This window comes from Macaca thibetana, chromosome 20 (genome assembly GCF_024542745.1).
Source record: "Macaca thibetana thibetana isolate TM-01 chromosome 20, ASM2454274v1, whole genome shotgun sequence".
NCBI classification, from domain to species: Eukaryota; Metazoa; Chordata; class Mammalia; order Primates; family Cercopithecidae; genus Macaca; species Macaca thibetana.
The window spans coordinates 16,464,715-16,480,834 of NC_065597.1; the positions used below are offsets into that span (position 1 = coordinate 16,464,715).

Genomic DNA, 16,120 nt, shown 5'->3' on the forward strand with positions numbered 1-16,120 from the left:
TAATTGTATAACATCCAATTATCTGTTCTGTCTCTCTGTTTTCAGCTCAAGGCAGTGCATCTGATTTGGTACATTAGAATATAATTATACCAACCCTGTCTATGGGAAGAATTTTTCTATAGCTGTTTCCTCAGATTTGGTCTACTTTATAACTATCATACCATTCGTAAGCCACGGAGATGAAACCACATCTCTGTGAGATCGAAAAGGTCAATTGAAACTAGCAGCCACTTTTCTTCATGAAGTTCCAGCAGCACATTATGTCTGCTGATATCTAGGGAGACGAACAACTCAAAGAGAAGGGGTCATTTTAAAATAGAATGGCCTCTCTGTGCTTGACTCCTTCTCATCAGTAGCCTCTAAATGGCCTCTTGCCAAAACCAACCAAGTGTGGCGTCTGCACTTCAAAGCCATCTGCAGTGACACAGCAGCCTTCAGGGAAGGTCACTGGGTGGACAGTTCTCCATGCAGCCTTTGTAGGGCCCAGAGTACTGCTTCATCCCTCCCTAAACTGTAGTATACAACCTGCAGAGGCAAGGTGAGTCCAGTTCCGTGCTACCCCATATTACAGGGAGGGAAACAAAGGCTGGTATCTCATGGTAAATGCCAGACCTAACCCCTAAAGTCACCTGGGAGTGCACAGGGAGACTCATGGAGTACAACCAAGGCATGAGGCTCGAACCAAGGGACACTGGTCACCTGAGCTCACCCAGGAACCACAGTGGAAGGAAGAGACTGTGCTAGGCATAGAACTGGAAGACAGAGTCATATCAAAGTAGGAAATTAGAAGGGGTTAACTGACATTGGCACAAAGAGAAAAGGCAAATGAAAACAAGAAGGCCTAGGAAAGACAGGCTAGAGTTGTCGGAAGACCCAGGGGATGATTGGAGGGAGGTTCTTTTTGCAGGCCAGAGATTGAGGCTCCTGGTCACCCCCTGATGATACTAAAGAACCCCCTTTCTAGGGAATACAAGAAATAATGTGGGCCCCAACATCAGAATGAGAAAAATCCAGTCTGGCCAGAAACTCTCAACTCGAGATGTATTTTTGATGCCTTCTTGAGTTGAAAAATTAAATCTGGGTTGGGTGTGGTGGCTCACACCTGTAATCCTAGCACTTTGGGAGGCTGAGGCGGGTGGATCATGAGGTCAAGAGATCGAGACCATCCTGGCCAACATAGTGAAACACCATCTCTACAAAAAATACAAAAATTAGCTGGGCGTGGTGGCACGTGCCTATAATCCCAGCTACTCGGGAGGCTGAGGCAGGAGAATCGCTTGAACTTAGGAGGCAGAGGTTGCAGTGAGCCGAGATCACACCACTGCACTCCAGCCTGGGCGACAGAGCAAGACTCTGTCTCAAAAAAAAAAAAAAAGAAAAATTTAATCTAACATACCTAACAGAGTAAAAAGATGCTTCTAAATCAACTATCCTGGTATTATCAGGAAAAGTTTACAGGAAATAGGTCTGAGCATTTGTCAATATAATAAGATGTTTGCAAATCGGGTGTTTTAAGCCTGGAAAAATATTATACAAGGGAAACATGTTTTATTCATTGTAATGATAGCTATATTTATGCATAAGATATAACTAACGTTTTAGACTTTGTCTTATGACACAATGGAAGCCCTTATAATAATAGTTCTATCCAGAAGCCTGGCTTCTGTAGCTTTTCTCAATTAGGCACCAAGGGGGTAAAAAAATCTAATCTGTGTTGTCTGGGTTATGTAGGTCCACTTTTCAGTAGTTCACCGTACATCATTCCACATGATTTATCTTTTTTTTTTTTCCTTGAGACTGAGTCCCACTGTATTACCCAGGCTGGAGTGCAGTGGTGTGATCTCTGCTCAGTGCAACCTCCACCTCCTGGGTTGAAGTGATCCTTGTGCCTCAGTCTCTGAGTAGCTGGGATTACAGATGCCCGCCACCATGACTGGCTCATTTTTGTATTTTTAGTAGAGACGGGGTTTCACCACATTGGCCAGGCTGGTCTCGAACTCCTGACCTCAAGTAATCCATTGGCCTTGGCCTCCCAAAGTACTGGGATTACAGGCGTAAGCCACTGTGCCCGGCCTCCACATGATTAATCTAAAGTTCTACAAGGGAGAAAAATGTATGTATACATCTACATATATATGCATATATATATATACACACACAGAGAAAGAAAAAGAAAGATCAATAAATTTGTTCTAAACAATGAACCTGAGACTTGTTGCTAAAAGCTTACTGTATTTACCATAAGTTGATTTGTTTCATCTTTTTCTGTTTTTGCAGAAACCTAACAGTATCCTGAAACCTGATTACCAGCCCTTGGCCATAAAAAACATTTCCACCCTGCCCGTGAACTTGTTGCTGTCAACATCTGGACCGTTCTTTATATGTGAGACTGATAAATCCCTGCTGCCGGCAACTCCTGAGGTACCTTAATAGGGGGCTGTTCTGGCAAGCTGTGGGGGGTGGGGCGGGGTGTGATAAAGAAAGAGAAGAGTAACGATACGCCACCCAACTTCAGCTCAGAAAGATGTAAAGGATCCGGGAAGCAAACAGGGAAGACTACAGAAAATTTAAAATGAGTGGTAAATCCATTCCAGTATCAATCTGTAGAAACACTGCCATTCATGGTGAGAGCTTCAGCTCATTATAATCACCCTTCGCTCCTGCCCATTCCGATGAAGCGAAACCGCAGAAAGCAGGAACTTCCTACTGATGATAGTAAAGATCTTTTCATTCTCCTCCCTCAAGCCCAACCAAACCTCCATGCTGAAGGAAATGAGAAAATAGCCAAGTCCAGTCCCCAGACCAGTGAGCCCACCTCCGGATACTGAGAAGTCTGAGTAGGGCTGAGGGAGGAGGCTGAGGGCTCACCCCGGCCACCAGTCTGCAGTGGGATTCAGTGTTCTCTAAACAACCCTTCAAGATTGTCCCTGTGATCCTTTGCCAGGTGTGAGGACACCAATGGGAAAGGCAGGTCCATGGGCCAGTGACACTGTAGGAGAGGAGGATTGAAGGAGAAACCAGTCCCCACATGCCATTTTGCTCAGCCTCCCTCTCTAGGGAAACAGCTAATGAAGATGGGGTATGAAGGGGCGGGGGCAGGCAGCAATCATGAGATCTCAGAAGAGGGAGCCTGAGACTTAAGGAGATTCACCGTGAGCCACACTCAGGGAGATGGATCTTTGGGGAGAGCAGGGACAGCGTACTTGGTGACAGGGTGTCCCAACAGTACCCAACTGGAGGCTGTGGGCTGTGCCCCGCCCCTCCACCACAGATGTTTTGAATGAATAGGTCTCATTCAAGCAGGAGCTGGGACAAAACCAGCTAAGATCTTTGAATGGAGAAAGAAAAAGAGGAAATGATTATAAGCAAGGGGCAGATGAAAACAAACTGCAAGGAGATGCACCCAAGGAAGAAGATCAGAAGCACAAATATGTGTTCTCTACAGTCTCACACAAATTACAGATAACATGGCCTGTCCTTAGAAAGAGCCCAAGGAGGAGATGCAGGTATTGAAAGAGGAAATGCAGAGTGAACTCACAGAGCACAGGAGAACAAATGTGTGGGAAAAGGAAGATTCAGACATGCGCACCTTTCTCAGTCTGGGTGGTGGACAAGACCCACTCGTATCCCTCCTGAGATCTTTTTTTTGTTTGTTTTTTTTGAGATGGCGTCTCACTCTGTTGCCTAGGCTGGAGTACAGTGGCACAATGTCAGCTTGCTGCAGCTTCAACTTCCTAGCTCAAGTGATCCTCCCACCTCAGCCTCCTGAGTAGCTGAGACCACAGGTGCCCACCACTGTGCCCAGCTACTTTTTTAATTTGTAGAGAGGAAGTCTTGTTATGTTGCCCAGGCTGGTCTTGTTGAACTCCTGGGCTCAAGTAATCCTCCCACCTCGGCCTCCCAAAGTGCAGGGATTACCGGCGTGAGCCACTGTGCCCAGCCCCTTCTGAGATCTTAATAGGATAAACGTAGAAATTTTCAAAAGAGAAGGAAGCCAGAGCAATAATATAAAGGGGGAGGAGGATGGGCATCACCAAATAATGAGAGATTGAAGCCAACTTCTGGAAGATAGAATGAGGTTGGGAGTGGGTTGAAAAGAAGACACAAAAAATCTGCGTCCCAGAAAATATTCAAATGAAGTCATGAATGATGAAGGAGTTGTTTTGCCCAGTGGTCTGGAGTAGCTGCGGGATCACAGGCAACAATTATGAGAAGAGGGCAACAATTATAGGGATTCTATGTGCACCAGGCCCCATTCAGGAAGCATGGACAGCTTGCTTTTATCTTAAGAAAAAAAAAAAAAATAGTGCTCTTCTCCAAAGAAATTGGTTAAAATGTCTGGGGAAATCTAGCGCTTCTAATGTTGCCAGTATTGACACCCCAGAATAAGCCCTCCTCACTCCACATTTGGATATCTGGGTGTGTCCACAGCTTGATGGCCACCTCTCTGCCTAAGGAAATTATTTCCAAGACAAACCCTACTACAAGAATTGAGAAACGGTGGCCTCTGAGTTGGTGGAATGACACAGTGGGTCAGGAACTACTGTTTTTTATAATAACTCTTACAGTACAGTTTCACTTTATATCATTTGCACGTATAATTTTAATAAAACCACACACATAATTTAAAAAATAAAGAGCTTCTTCAAACCAACAAGAAAAATACTAACAACCAAACAGAAAAACAGGCAAAAGAAAAGAGCAGGGGTTGACAAAAGGGAAAATAAAATAGCTTTTAAACGTGAAAATATGCGCAACTTTATTCATATGAATGAAAATACAAACTAAAATGACCATGAAATACGTTTTTTAACCTATCAGACTGGCAAAGAGCAAAAATTGGCTAGTCCTGTGTTTTGGAAGGACGTGTGGAAATAATCTCTTGCCATGCCGGACAGTGTATGTCATACATTGGAAGGCAATATGGTGGTAGCTATCAAGAATTTAAATGCTCATACCATTTGACCTGGAAATTCCATTCCTGGGAATTTATTCTGCGGACATAAACACAATACACAATATGACTTATATACAAGGATAAAACTGCAATGTTGATTATAACAGCAAAAGATTGGGAACTAATATCCCTCAGTAGCACATTGGTTAAATAAATGGTGGCAGAATAATATGATGGAATGAAATGCTGCTATTAAAAAGAACGAAGCAGCTTCATATGCACTGATATTGAGTGATCTTCCAGTGAGAAAACTGAACTATAGAACAGTGTACATGATATGCTATCATGTGCAAAAAAATAAAAGAATATATAAATATGATATTATGTTCATAGAATATCTCTGCAAGGGTAAACAAGATACTTTTAACCTTGGTTTGCTCAGGGGAGGGAAACTATTGGCTTAGGTAAGAGATGGAGAGATGGGCACAAAATCAACTTGCTTTTCATTGTTCTGTCTATCCAAAATATCAATGAAATATTTTTTAAAGATTTTTAGAAATAAGGCTTCACCTTGTCCAGAGACAAAATGATATAAATATTTTTAGAAACAAGGCCTCACCTTGTCCTAGGACAAAATGATATGGAATATTCAAGAGTGAGACATATTTTAGTGAAGTTACAGGACTTATTGACAACCAAGGAATTCTATGGCATCTAAGCATAAGAGACCAATCAAGGGAAGATTTTGGACTAACCTCAGCCTTACACTTTAATGCCACATGGCAACAGAACAATGACTACAGAGTTTTGAGGGAAGGAAAGTTGACTCAAGAAGTTTATAACTAGCTAAAGTATCCTTTGATACTATTTGAGTGTAAAGGTAACAGACACTTTGAGTGTAAAGATAACAGACAGGGATGCTCAAGATGCAAGGAAATGTTTTCATTCCTGAGCATTTTATTTGATGCTTCTAGATGATCGCATGTCTTCGGCAAATTAGTTTTCCAGCAGGGGTGCATGAGTGCTGTATTCAGCATTCCCTTGCATCTTTGAATTCCACACTCATGCACCCCTGTTGGAAAACGAATTTGCCAATGACATGCGGTCATCTAAAAGAATCAAAATAAGGTACTCAGGAATGAAAAAACTGAGGAAAAGACGGATAGGAGGACTCAATCCAGTTAACTGTGGAACTGAGACTACACAACTTTGACAGAATTTCAGAGCAGAATGTTGTAAACCTCAGCTTTTAAAATTCACTATAGCCAATAAAAACTGGGAGGTGAGGGAAGCATGGGTGTACTGATTTCATTCCTTTTACTTTTTGAGACAGAGTCTCGCTCTCTCACCCAGGCTGGAGTGCAGTGGCGCAATCTCAGCTCACTGCAACCTCCACCTCCCGGGTTCAAGCAATTCTCTGCCTCAGCCTCCTGTAGGGTTACAGGTGCCTGCCACCACGTCCGGCTAATCTTTGTATTTTTAGTAGAGATGGGGTTTCACCATCTTGGCCAGGCTGGTTTTGAACTCCTGACCTCATGATCCACCCACCTTGGCCTCCCAAAGTGCTGGGATTAGAGGTGTGAGCCACCATGCCCGGCCGATTTCATTCCCTTTTACAGCCAGGTGTCAATAAGAGGTTGTCTAAGGTTGAAACTGCTTAACATTTAGCCATCTCTTTCCGTTGTTGTAAGGGGATAATAGTAATAGCTACCATTTAAATACCTTGCACTATGTGCAGGCACTGCCCTGAAACACCTCACATATACATTAGCTAATTATATCCTCCTAAGGAGAGGCAGGTACTATTGTTACCCTTGTTTTACAGATGGAGAAACTAGGCCCGGTATTTTGCCCAAGGTCTTAAAGCTAGTAAGTGGCAGAACCAGGATTTGGACCTAACTACTCTGTCTCCAGAGCCTTTAATCTTAGGAATTAATATCCCTTGTATATGAAACATTTCTTCAAGTTTTTTTTTTTTGAGAAAAAATTCAAACATGATGTTTTTTAAAAAATAATGTAGTCTAATTCCATTTTTGTAAAATCCTATTATTCCTCTCTCACGTCCGGACTAACATCTACCAAATGATAACTCTGAGAAATAATGTATTGTGAAATTTGGGATTAATTTCTCATTTCTTCTTTGTGCTTTTATATATAATGTAAATTTTTGTATCATTTCTACAAAGAAATAATATCATTTCCCTGAAAAAAAAATTAAGTCAATCTTCAAAACATGTAAACATGAAGCGTGGCGATACCGAGTGCTGCAGATGCCATGATTACAAGGGTGGGTCCTAACTTATGCCCAGCCCCTTGTGCCAGTGGTAAGATCAAAGGCCAGGTGGCTGGCCTGGCTTTCAGCTGGGATTAGGCCAATGCTGAAGAGTCATTACTCTCTCTCTGATTGTTGAATGAGGTACGTGGCTTTATCATCCAAAACCATCTAATCCTGTCATTAAATGTACAGTTAAATACTAGAATCCTTTAAGCCCAGCGGAAAGATGAGGCGCACCGAAAACAGATTCATTCCTGTGTTCATTCTTCCCGACTGCCTCAGGGCACTTGCTGCAAAACCACGAGGTGGCTTTCATGCCCATTAAATGTGGGACTTGAGCAATGCCTAAAAAAGCCAACTCATAGCCAGCCTTTCTACGGGAAGGTGCAGACACTGTCATCAAGGAACACATAGGGATTGGAATCAAAGACAGAAAAGAACAAATAAAATGTACTGAACAAATGCTGTACAGCTCTGGACTGTCATTTTAAGTTGAATAGAAAACAGCAGAAAGTGAATGACACTGTGCTTAAAAGTTAGGATTGCTGACATTGGAAAAGAAATTAAATTACCTAATCTGCCCCTTTCTGGGTCACTCTCTACAGAGCTCCCCACCGCCACCCCCCAGTGCTGTAGAAAACCCTTTTAGAAATGTCTTAAGCAAAGAATTTTTCCCACTTGCCTAAGGGCATTTCACAACAGATTTATTTTTAGTTAAGAATATTTTATAATAGTTATTCATTGTAGACTTTTCCTTTACAACTCCTCAATTCTTATAACCCCACATAACACTCATCAAAATCTCTTCCTTTAAATAATTCCAGATTTTCGTTGCTTTCATTTTCAACTAATAAAATGTATATCCATATACGTAAGTATCTATACTTAGATGCAGTAGCTGTTTACATATGAATGTGTATATGTATGGTGTTCATACTAATATGTGTGTGCATAAATACGTGTGTATCTGTGTGTGTGCATAAATACATGTAATGTGTATGTGTAAATACCTGGCTGTCCTGTTTCATGTACCAGGGTGGAAATGCATAGTACAAAAGTTAGTAATTTCCCCATTATCTTGTTTGTAGCCTATTAAACTGGAAATTGATGAAGAAAAAAACCTGCTGATCAAGTTTGACCCCTCCTACAGAAACGATCTGAACAACTGGGTGGCAGAAGAAATTCTAGCAATTAAGTATGTGGAACACCCTCAGATAGACAGCCTGGACCTGCGCGGAGAAGTGCTTTACCCCAACCTCACCTTTGAGACGATGGAGCTGGATTTTGGCTGCATCCTGAACGATACTGAGCTCATTCGCTACGTTACCATCACCAACTGCAGCCCCTTGGTTGTGAAGTTTCGCTGGTTCTTCTTGGTGAATGATGAGGATAATCAGATAAGGTACCCCTAGCGCAGAACTCTCACAGAATTCTGCTTTTCATTTGTTTTCTCTTTCAGGCTTTTCACAGGGTTTTCTATTTTCCATGTACTGGCCACTCATGAATATTTTCCGTTTTGACCACTAATTACTGACAGAATTAACAAGGAGCTTAAAGTCACAATCCATCCTAGATTTGCTAACAGGAAACATAGATAAAACATCTTTGAAAGTCCCAATCACCACCGAATTAACAAAGCAATATCCATAAGCCCACTTTAATTTTGAATCTAGTGATAAGATCATTAGAAATTCATCACTAAAAAATAAAGTCTTTGTAGAATTTTTTAAATTATTATTTTATTGTGATAATATATATACAACTTAACAAATTTTTAAGTGTACAATACAGTATTATTGACTATAAGTAAACCAGATTTCTAGAACTTATCTTGCTGCACTGAAACTGTATGCCTGTTGCCCATTCTCCTTTCTCCCCAGCCCCTGCAACCACCATTCTATTATTTGATTTTATTAACTATTTTAGCTACTTCATATAAGTGGGATCATGCAGTATATTATTATGCAGTATATATACTACTTCATATAAGTGGGATCATGCAGTCTGTTTTCATCCTGTTATAAAGATCTGCCTGAGAATGAGTAATTTATGAAGAAAAAAGTTTTAATTGACTCACAGTTCTACATAGCTGGGGAGGCCTCAGGAAATTTACAGTCATGGCAGAAGGTGAAGGGGAAGCAAGGCATATCTTTCATGACGGCAGCAGAGACAGCAAGTGAGAGGGGAACCGCCAAACACTTTTTTTTTTTTTTGAGACAGAGTTTTGCTCTTGTCACCCAGGCTGGAGTGCAATTGCGCTATCTAGGCTCACTGCAACCTCTGCCTCCCAGGTTCAAGCGATTCTCTTGCCTCAGCCTCCTGAGTAGCTAGAATTACAGGTGCCTGGCTTTTTTTTTTTCTTTTTTTTTTGTTTTTGGTATTTTTAGTAGAAATGGGGTTTCACCATGTTGGCCAGGCTGGTCTTCAACTCTTGACCACAGGTAATCCACCCGTCTCAGCCTCCCAAGGTGCTGGAATTATAGGTGTGGGCCACTGCACCCAGCCCTGCCAAACACTTTTAAACCCTCAGATCTCATGAGAACTCACTCACTATCATGAGAACAGCATGGGGGAAACCACCCGCGTGATCCAGTTGCCTCTCATCAGGTCCCTCCCTCAGCATGTGGGGATTACATTTCGAGATGAGATTTGGGTGAGGACAAACAGCCAAACCATATCATGCAGTATCTTTCTATGACTGGCTTATTTCATTGAGCACAATGTCCTCAAGGTTCATCCATGTCATTTTTGAGGTTGAAGAAAATTCTAGCCCCTTGTATGTATATAACAAATTTTCTTTATCCATCCACCTGTTGATGGACATTTAGCTTGTTTCTACATCTTGGCTATTGTGAATATTGCTGCAATGAACATGAGAGTGCTAATGTCACTTTGAGATTCTGATTTCAATTCTTGGATAAATACCCAGAAGTGGGATTGCAGAATCACGTGGTAGTTTTATTTTTAATTTTTTAAGGAACTTCCATGCTGTTTTTCATAGTGGCTGCACCATTTTGCATTCCCAGTAACAGTGTGCCAGGGTTTCAGTTTCTCCGCATCCTCACCAATGCTTGTCTGTCGTTTCTTTAGTAACAGCCATCCTAACAGGTGTGAGGTGATAGCTCACTGGGATTTTTATTTGCATTTCCCCAATATTTAATGATATTGAGCATTTTTTCTATACCTGTTGCCATTTGTAGATCTTCTCTGGAGAAATGTCTATTTAAGTCCTTAGCCCGTTTTAAAATTAGGTTATTAGTGGTTTTTTGCTATTGAGTTGTAGGAGTTCTTATATATTTTGGAGATTAACCCCCTATCAGATATCTGGTTTGCAAATATTTTCTCCCTTTCCATAGGTTGAATTTTCATTCTGTTCTTTCCTTTGCTGTGCAGAAGCTTCTTAGTTTGATGTGGTCACACTTGTTTATTTTTGGTTTTGTTGCTGTTGAATTTTCTTGAAAAGCATTTCAAACTCAAAGCACAGACTGAGTAGGACCCTACATTGAGTATGTGCAACACTGAGCTCCATGTTGCCTGTTTTACATATTTCAATGGGTTTCTGTTCTAATTCATTTATGTATATGTATAGACATACACATAATTATAAAATAGTGAGAGGCTGCAATTGCTGCATTTTCTTCTTGGTTGGCAACCAGAACTAATGGGCTTTATATATTTCCTTCTTGGATGCTGTGACACTCAGTTTTTAGCATGTGAATATCGAACGGCCATTCTAAACTGAGGAAACCTCGTGTTGTTTCCTTAGGGGTTTGCAGTGCTTCCTGTCCATAATCCTCATCTTATGTATGACAGTCACCCTTTTCTCTCCTGCACTTGTTACCACGGTAACGATGGCTCGTGCTGAACGTCTTCCGTAGACATCTAACGATGACCTAGCGAAGCATTGAAACCGGCAGCCAGTCCTGGGCCTGAGCATTGCAGTCTGCTCATTAAGTGCCAGGGACTGTTTGGGTTTGGAATGAAATTCTGTAGATGGTGAACATTTAATATAATTATGGGAAAATCAGCCAACCCAACCTAATGCACTTCAAATACCAGATTTTGTGAAGTGATTCTGGTGTAACATAACTAAATGAGTTTATTCCATCTGGGAGCAAGGACATGCTTCATTTATTTTTTTATTTTTGAGAGGCTACTTTCATAATTAAAGGGATGAAATTTTGAAAATGTACTTGGCCACTGCTGAAGATGATACACTTAATTTTTCATTGGTTTAAGCATTTCTTTAACCATTTTTCTCTTTCTTGAGTATCTTTGTCTTGATATTGAGCCTCTGCTTATAACTTGTTCGTTCTTTCATTTATTCAATCAGAGAGTCAGTCAGAAAACATTTGATAAGTGATTACTGTGAGCCACATATTGAGGAATCGGCAATATAAAAATGAACAAGACGTGACCCTTGTCCTCAGGCCAGTGGGGAAAGCAGACATGTACCAAAGTGGACTTGTGGCCATGCTGGGCTCTGTGGGTGGGAGGCCTGTGCCCAGAGAAGTCAGAAAAGGCTACGCTGAAGAGCCACAGTTAAATGTTCCAGATGGAGAGGCAGGAAGACGTTCTGAGTAACAGGAAAAGCATGTTATCTATTAGTTAGAATTCATGTGTTCACTCTGTTGCAAGTCATTGAAAACCTGACCCTAAGCAAAAATTAAAGGAAAGGAAATTCATTGGTTTTCACAACTCAAAATTCCAGATTCACTTTGGCTTCTGGCCTGGCTTAAAGCGAGGATCATACAATGTCATCATTGGAGCCAGGTTCTCTGCCTCTCAGCTCTGCTCAGTTTCATGTGTTAACCTCATTCCCAGATTAGCTCTTCTCTCCTAATCACCCAATGGCTGCCAGCACTGCTGGGGCTGTGTCCTTTTATACTCTGATCCGCTGGAAAACAATATGAGGTCTTTCTCCTACAACTTCCAGGAGATTCACTCTGATCAGACCAACTGAGTCACATTTCTGTCCCCACTCCTCATCAGTCACTGTCAGGGGAGGGTGAGGCACTCATCGTGGTTGACCTGGCCACATGCCCCACACCAAAGGCTGTGGATCATGATCTCAGAACCAGATGGACTGGAGGGGGTGGGAATGGGGTAGATCACCAAACAAAAACTGACAGAGGGAGAATCGATGCTGGAGAGCAAATGACATGTTTCTACCATGGTGTTGGCAGAGGGTATGTCAGCGTGGCTGGTGGGCAGACCTCACTGGGTGGGAGAAGTTATGGGAGATGAGTCTGGAGAGGCATATTGGCAGAACTGTGTGAGAGGCCTGGTATTCCAGAAGGAATTAACGCTCTTTCTTGGAGGTAATGATGAGATTTGTAATCAAGAAGGTGATAGAGGTTTTTTCAGAAAGACAACACTTAGCAGCATTCAGCACAGTGACCAACCCCACTTTCCTGAAATGCATTCCTTTCTCAGCTTGCGGAACACCGTATTCTCCTGCTTTTCCTCTTGTCCCCTCAACCTTCTCAGTTCTCTGCCAGCAACAAATCCGCTGGAGTAGAAGGATGGAGGGCTCCATCCTAGGCTTTCTCCTCTTCCTAGAAATTGATGTGCCCCCATAGCTCCAGTCAGCTTCTTTTGCCGAGGCTTGCCAGTGCCTATCTTCACCGAGCCCCCTCTGCTGAGTTTCAAGTCTGTTGCCTTCTTGACATCTCCTCTTGGACATCCCTTGGATGCCTCCCAGGTGATCTATGCCTAATGTGTTCCACATAAGCTCTGTTCCCTCCCTGCTCACCCCCCGACTCTCCTCCAGGGCACCCTGTCCCAGTAAACGACATCACTGATCTCCTGGGAGGCATTAGGATTTCTTCCTCTCTCTAACCCTACCCACCCCATCAAATCCACCACCAACTTCTACCTATTCTGCCTTCTGAAAACCTCATTCCCATTTCCACTGCTGTTACCCTGGCTCAAGCCACCATTGCCTGTTGTTGGGACCATGGTCACAGCCCTACCTGGGCTTTCTGCTTCCATGCATGCACCAGAGCTCCTACTCCCCTCAGTAGCCATGACACTGCCATGGCGTTAAGCCTTTCATAACTACCCGTGCTTCTTGGAATCAAGTACAGAGTACTGTGTTCTACAAGGCTCAGCATGTGCTTGTCCCTGCGTTCCACTCCAGTTTTGCTCTCTCCTTCCGGCACCGACCTTTCTGTTTACCCAACACACCGGCCTCTGTCCTGACCAGTGCTGTTCCTGTCCAACTGCCCCCTTCTTTGCTGGAAGCTCCTTCCCAGCCCCACCTACCTGTCCCTGCCCCTTCTTCAGACTTCACCTTCATCATCCTTCTGCAGGAAAACCTTCTCCAAGACCCATCCTTAGGCCAGAGCCCCTGTCATGGACATTGGTACCCCCATCTCCTTGGTGACTCACATCACGCCTCTACTTATGGCTCAGTGTCCATCTTCCCAGCATCTCTTAATCCCTGTGAGGCCAGCAAGCGCACCTGCCCTGTCACCTCTGGAGCCCAAGAGCCCAGCACAGTCCCCAGCACAGAGTACATCCTCAAAGGGTGTTTCTTGGTGAATCGGCTGCTCCCACCTTGGTATTTGTAGAGAGAAGGAGATCATTTCATACCTGGCTTGAGATTCATCTCTCTCAGCTTCCTGGCACCCGCCAAATAGAAAGGTTCCAGGCAAAAATGTCACCTAGAATAGACAAAAAAAAAAAAAAAAAGCCACCTGGTTTCCAGACAGACTGTCTCTGTGTAGGACGCCTGAAAAACATAAACCACTCGGACTAAAGGTCACTTTTATCAGATATACACCAACACTAACCTTTCTTATCCAGTTAGGATTCTTCTAAGCCTTACAGTCAGCAAAAGAAACAGAAGTGTAAGAGAGGGTTTTCTTTTTCTTTTATCAGGCGGGTCTGAGGTTGCCTAGACACTCTCATGTTCCTTCACAACACAATACATCTGTGGTGCGTGTGCATGCATGTGTGTGCATGTGACTTTGTAGGCAATTCTCACTCATCTATTTAAAGCATCCCTCTTGTTTGAGCACACATTTTTCCCCCAAGTTGGCCCTCATGTCACATCTAAGAACAAAGAAAGAAGTAAAATGGACACGCATGCTAAATAAGTCCTCGGTAAGAGGAAAAGGCAGCCCTTGCCTTTGAAGCCTATGAGTTTGTGCCCGTGACAGGAACCTGGGTCAACCATGGTGGATGGCAGTCTCTCCCCCTCCCACATCTGCATGTAATGAGAAAGCTGGCATGAAGTGCCAGGGCTGGGCATTCATGCCCACAGAGCCGTTGCTGCAGGAGCCACCCTTTTATTAGGTCCATCTCTTCGGTCTAACTGATCGGCTTGATAAGAACACAATGTTTCATGGCACCTGTGTGAAAGAGAAGCACAAGGAAACAGTGCACTTGAACCAGCTTTTACCTTTAAGAGGCCACAGTAGAGAGCCAACCCTCAGGGAGCCGAGCGGCCTCTGGCTTGGCTGGCATCTCTACCCAGTCTCAGAGCGGGGGAGCTGAGACCGCGCTAGAACCTAGAACATGTGGGCCAAGTGGTCTCCACGGACAGCTTTGGCTTTTCGTTTCCGAATCAGATTATAAATAAATCGAATACAAAGGCCTAAGGGGAGCCAAGTCCTGCAGCAAAGGAACATGTTATTCTCACATTGATTTTTCTATGATGAGCGCTAGCCAGCCAATATGGAGATTGGAAGAGGAGGGTGGAAGCCCTGGAAGGAGGCTGGTGGAAGAGCCTCATTTTCTGGATGCTTCCATCTGTGTCTTCATCATTCCTCAATTTCTGTTGCTTCAAAAGTGGATTTTTTTTTTTAAACAAAGTCTCACTCTGTCACCCAGGCTGGAGTGCAGTGGCACAATCTTGGTTCACCACAGCCTTAAACTCCTGGGCTCAAGCCAAGGACTACTGTAGCTGGGACTACAGGCGTGCACCATTATACCTGACTAATTTCTGGTTTTTTGTTTGTTTGTTTGTGTTTTGTAGAGACAGGGTCTTGCTATGTTTCCCAGGCTAGTCTCAAATTCCTAGGCTCACGTGATCCTCCTACCTTAGTCTCCCGAAGTGCTGGGATTACAAGTGTGAGCTACTGTTCCTGGTCCAAAAGTGGAACTTTTCTAAGATGTGGTATGTTAGTGGTAGTTGGGGTCCTGGGCTGCAGAGTCAGACGTGGCTAGTTAGAATCCAAGCGCTGTGCTCCTAGCCGTGTGACCTTGTGCCGCGGTTGACTCACCTGTAAAATGGTAGTCTAAAAGAGTTGCTGTGAGGATTAAATGAAGTGTATCTATAACATGCATATGTCCCTGAGACATGCCAAGCACTCCCAAATTGGTGGCTGTTTTTAGGTTCTCTAAGGGTGCCTTCCTTTGTACCAAATGCTGCTAAGTGAAACAGCCCCAGAATCCTATAGGGCCTCCTACAGGTCCTCCTATAAGAGCTCTGGGGTCCTTAGACAACCACAGATGGACCCAGATTCCTTTTACTTCCAACGAATGGTAGAAAATCCTTTCCTTATACCAGGCTGCATTCATCAAGGCCAAAGCCAGGCTTTAGCCAAACTTCACCGTGGCCTGTGTGTGGCTCAAGGGGGCCAGGGCCAGGCAGGCCTCCCCTCCCTACCTATCACTCCTCTCTGCAGCCAGATAAGGCCAGACCTTGGCTTAGAGGCAGTTCCTTGCTCTGCCCAAGGGCCCAATAAGAAAATAAAAATGTTTAGGGAAGATGTGATTATTTTTTTCTTTCAGAATAAGCATTGTTTTATTGAACCCCACAAGGGCAGGCACTAAGTACTCTTAAACCACAGCTGTCCCCAGGTAGTTCAGGGTGCTGGTGTCCGAGTCAGACTTTGGCTCAGCCATCTGCCCCATGTGAGCCTGCTGGGTGGCTGAGCCTTCCTGAACCTCAGCTCTTGTGTGAAATGAAGGAGGATAATAATGGTGCCTTCCACAGA

At 43.4% G+C, this 16,120-nt stretch overlaps 1 protein-coding gene across 3 annotated transcripts in view; it reads left to right on the plus strand.

The window, feature by feature from the left end:
* The window catches only part of HYDIN (HYDIN axonemal central pair apparatus protein), a 463,051-nt gene that overhangs the window by 250,656 nt on the left and 196,275 nt on the right, over positions 1 to 16,120 (plus strand). For all 3 annotated transcript variants that reach the window (XM_050772650.1, XM_050772651.1, XM_050772652.1), the window contains 2 exons: positions 2,278 to 2,421; positions 8,261 to 8,574. In XM_050772650.1, the coding sequence (XP_050628607.1) occupies positions 2,278 to 2,421; positions 8,261 to 8,574 (458 nt within the window). The remainder of the gene's footprint in view (positions 1 to 2,277; positions 2,422 to 8,260; positions 8,575 to 16,120) is intronic.